Source organism: Nannospalax galili, unplaced genomic scaffold (assembly GCF_000622305.1).
Source record: "Nannospalax galili isolate Female #2095 unplaced genomic scaffold, S.galili_v1.0 scaffold95, whole genome shotgun sequence".
In the NCBI taxonomy this organism is placed as follows: domain Eukaryota; kingdom Metazoa; phylum Chordata; class Mammalia; order Rodentia; family Spalacidae; genus Nannospalax; species Nannospalax galili.
In genome coordinates this window covers 11,226,783-11,229,320 of record NW_008342393.1, presented here as the reverse complement: position 1 = coordinate 11,229,320, position 2,538 = coordinate 11,226,783, and the positions used below count along the sequence as shown (strand labels likewise).

The 2,538-nt window shown below is 61.2% G+C and overlaps 1 protein-coding gene across 1 annotated transcript; it reads right to left on the bottom strand.

The window, feature by feature from the left end:
- Nucleotides 1-229: 229 nt before the first annotated feature.
- Nog (noggin) lies at nt 230-2,227 on the bottom strand. Its single transcript, XM_008838436.3, has one exon. It carries the CDS (start codon nt 1,598-1,600, stop codon nt 902-904), a length of 699 nt encoding a protein of 232 aa, XP_008836658.1. The 5' UTR covers nt 1,601-2,227; the 3' UTR covers nt 230-901.
- Nucleotides 2,228-2,538: the final 311 nt, after the last annotated feature.

Genomic DNA, 2,538 nt, shown 5'->3' with positions numbered 1-2,538 from the left:
CATGGGGGGGGGCGCTGGGAGACTGGGCGGAGGCCATATGATACTTAAAAGATGGGGTTTAAGAATAACGCCCCCCTCCCACCATTGAAAAATTTGCAGTCGGAGGGGATGAGCCTGACTCCCAATAGGCATAGGTAGTAAGGCGGCGGTGGCATCCCCTACCCGCCCCCTACCTACCCCCCCACCCCCCATCAATCACCAACACAGAGAATCGCAGTGTGGAGCCCAGTCAGTTTTAGTGGTTTTCTTTAATCCTGCTCTGCACGTCTTTCTCATTCACTACACGGGATATTATAAAGAATAAATAGCAGATACTCTTAATTTACAATGATTAGTCATTCCATTTCTTCTCTATATTTACAATAACTGTAAAATAACATTGAACTCTATAGCTTCTTCGAGGTCCAAGGAAAATCAAAACACTTTCCGAAGAATGGAAAATAGCTTTTTAAAAGTCCTTCTACAAAAGTCTCCCCCCCCTTTGTACTTTTAAGAAAAAAAAATAACTTTCCCCCCTGCTTCGCCATGCGAAGGGCGCTGGAATATAAATAGCAGGTTAACATTATTACCAACAACCAGAATAAGTCTCTCTTTTCTCTGTTCTTTTTTTTTCCTTTTGATTATTATTTTTTTAAATACAGTAGAAGCCGGTAACTTTTAACGTATAATACTGACCTTTTAATAAGTAAATTAAAACTGGGACCGTATATACACACACATATACATTCCTAAACAGTTAAACAGTGCATTACATGAACCAGAAAGCTAGGTCTCTGTAGCCAAGAAAAAAAAAGTTCATGGAAAACCCTCGCTAGAGGGTGGTGGAACTGGTTGGAGGTGTTGTGGGGGGCGTCAGTGGGGGGTCGATCAAGTGTCTGGGCGCGGGCAGGGCCCCCAAGTTCTAGCATGAGCACTTGCACTCAGAAATGATGGGGTACTGGATGGGAATCCAGCCGCAGCGCTGACCCCCGCGCCGCTGACAGCGCCACCGCAGCACCGTGAGGTGCACAGACTTGGACGGCTTGCACACCATGCCCTCGGGCACAGAGCACGAGCGCTTGCTGAAGCAGCTGCCCACCTTCACGTAGCGCGGCCAAAAGCGGCTGCCCAGGTCGTTCCACGCGTACAGCACCGGGCAGAAGGTCTGTGACCACAGCCACATCTGTAACTTCCTCCGCAGCTTCTTGCTCAGGCGCTGCTTCTTGCCTTGGGCCAAGCCCTCGGAGAACTCCAGCCCTTTGATCTCGCTCGGCATGGCCCCCGACGGCCGCTGCCGCAGCAGCTGGTCCAGCTCCGCCAGGTCCTCGGCGCCCCCCGCCGGTCCCCCGCCCCCTCCGGGCCGGTCCTCGGGGGGCGATGTGGCCATGAAGCCCGGGTCGTAGTGGCCCCCGAGCAGCGAGCGCAGCAGCGTCTCGTTCAGATCCTTCTCTTTGGGGTCAAAGATAGGGTCCGGGTGTTCGATGAGGTCCACCAGGGGCAGGTTGTCGCTGGGCGCCGGGCGGATGTGCAGATAGTGCTGGCCGTCGGCCGGTGCCGCCCGCAGCCCCAGGACCACCACCAGGGCGTAGAGGGTGACCCCCAGGCTGGGGCAGCGCTCCATGCCTCCGGCGCGCGTCCCGGGGCTGCTGCTTCGTCCCGCGTCCCCGGAGGACAGCACGCCTAGCCCGCGGCGCCGCCGCACTCCCCCGTCTCTCCGGAGGCGGCTCACCCGAGGCTGGGCAGGCGCAGGGCCGGCAGCATGAGCCGCGAGGAGAGCCCTTCGCTCAGCGCCGGCTCCCACCGGGGAGGAGGAGACAACCGAGAGTTGGTCCAACTCCTCTCCACTCTCTAGTCTGGAAGGTGGTGGCGGCCGGGCATCCGCATCGACTCCAGGGCGACCGCGGGGCGCGGGGGGCGCCGGCTCCTCGCTGCTCTCCCAGGCCGCCGGCGGCGCAGGGCGCGTGGACGCCGCTCTCCCCTCCTCCTCGGCGGGCTGCTCCTGGTCCTGCCGCTCTGTTGCAGCGCCGCTGGCCGAGCGGTCCCGGGCCACTTCCCTCCTCCTGCTCCGGGCTGCGCAGCCGGCTGTGCCCGGCGGACTCCAGCGGCGGCGGCGGCGGCGGCGTCCGCGCACGTTGGCACCGGTTTGTCTGTCTCGCAGGGTCCAAGCCTTTAAATTTCCTGCACTTTCAGCTCCATCACCATGGAAACCACTGACTCTCTCCGCGTTGCCCCCTCCCCCTTCTTCCCCCCAAACAACAACCCCACCCCCCACTCCTCCACCCCCGAGGAGCCGGAGCCACACGGGCTCGGGGAGGGGGGGGGGCGGAAAACCGACTGCACTGGCCGCGGAGGCGGCGGCGGCTTCAGCAGCGCCCAGGGCTGTGCCCCACCGGACCCAGATGCCCCGGGGAAGCCGACAGTCAGGCTGCCCGCCGGAGCTCAGAGGCGGCGGCGGCGGCGCGGCAGCGGCGGTGGCGGCGGCGGTGGCGCTTGGCAGGTCTCCGCGCAATTCCCCCCCCCCCACCCCGGTTCTCCTCCTCCTCCTGCAAAATGCACCGC

Excerpts from the sequence above, each read along its gene's own strand:
- Nog (XM_008838436.3), bottom strand. The coding sequence starts at position 1,600 with ATGGAGCGCTGCCCCAGCCTGGGGGTCACCCTCTACGCCCTGGTGGTG.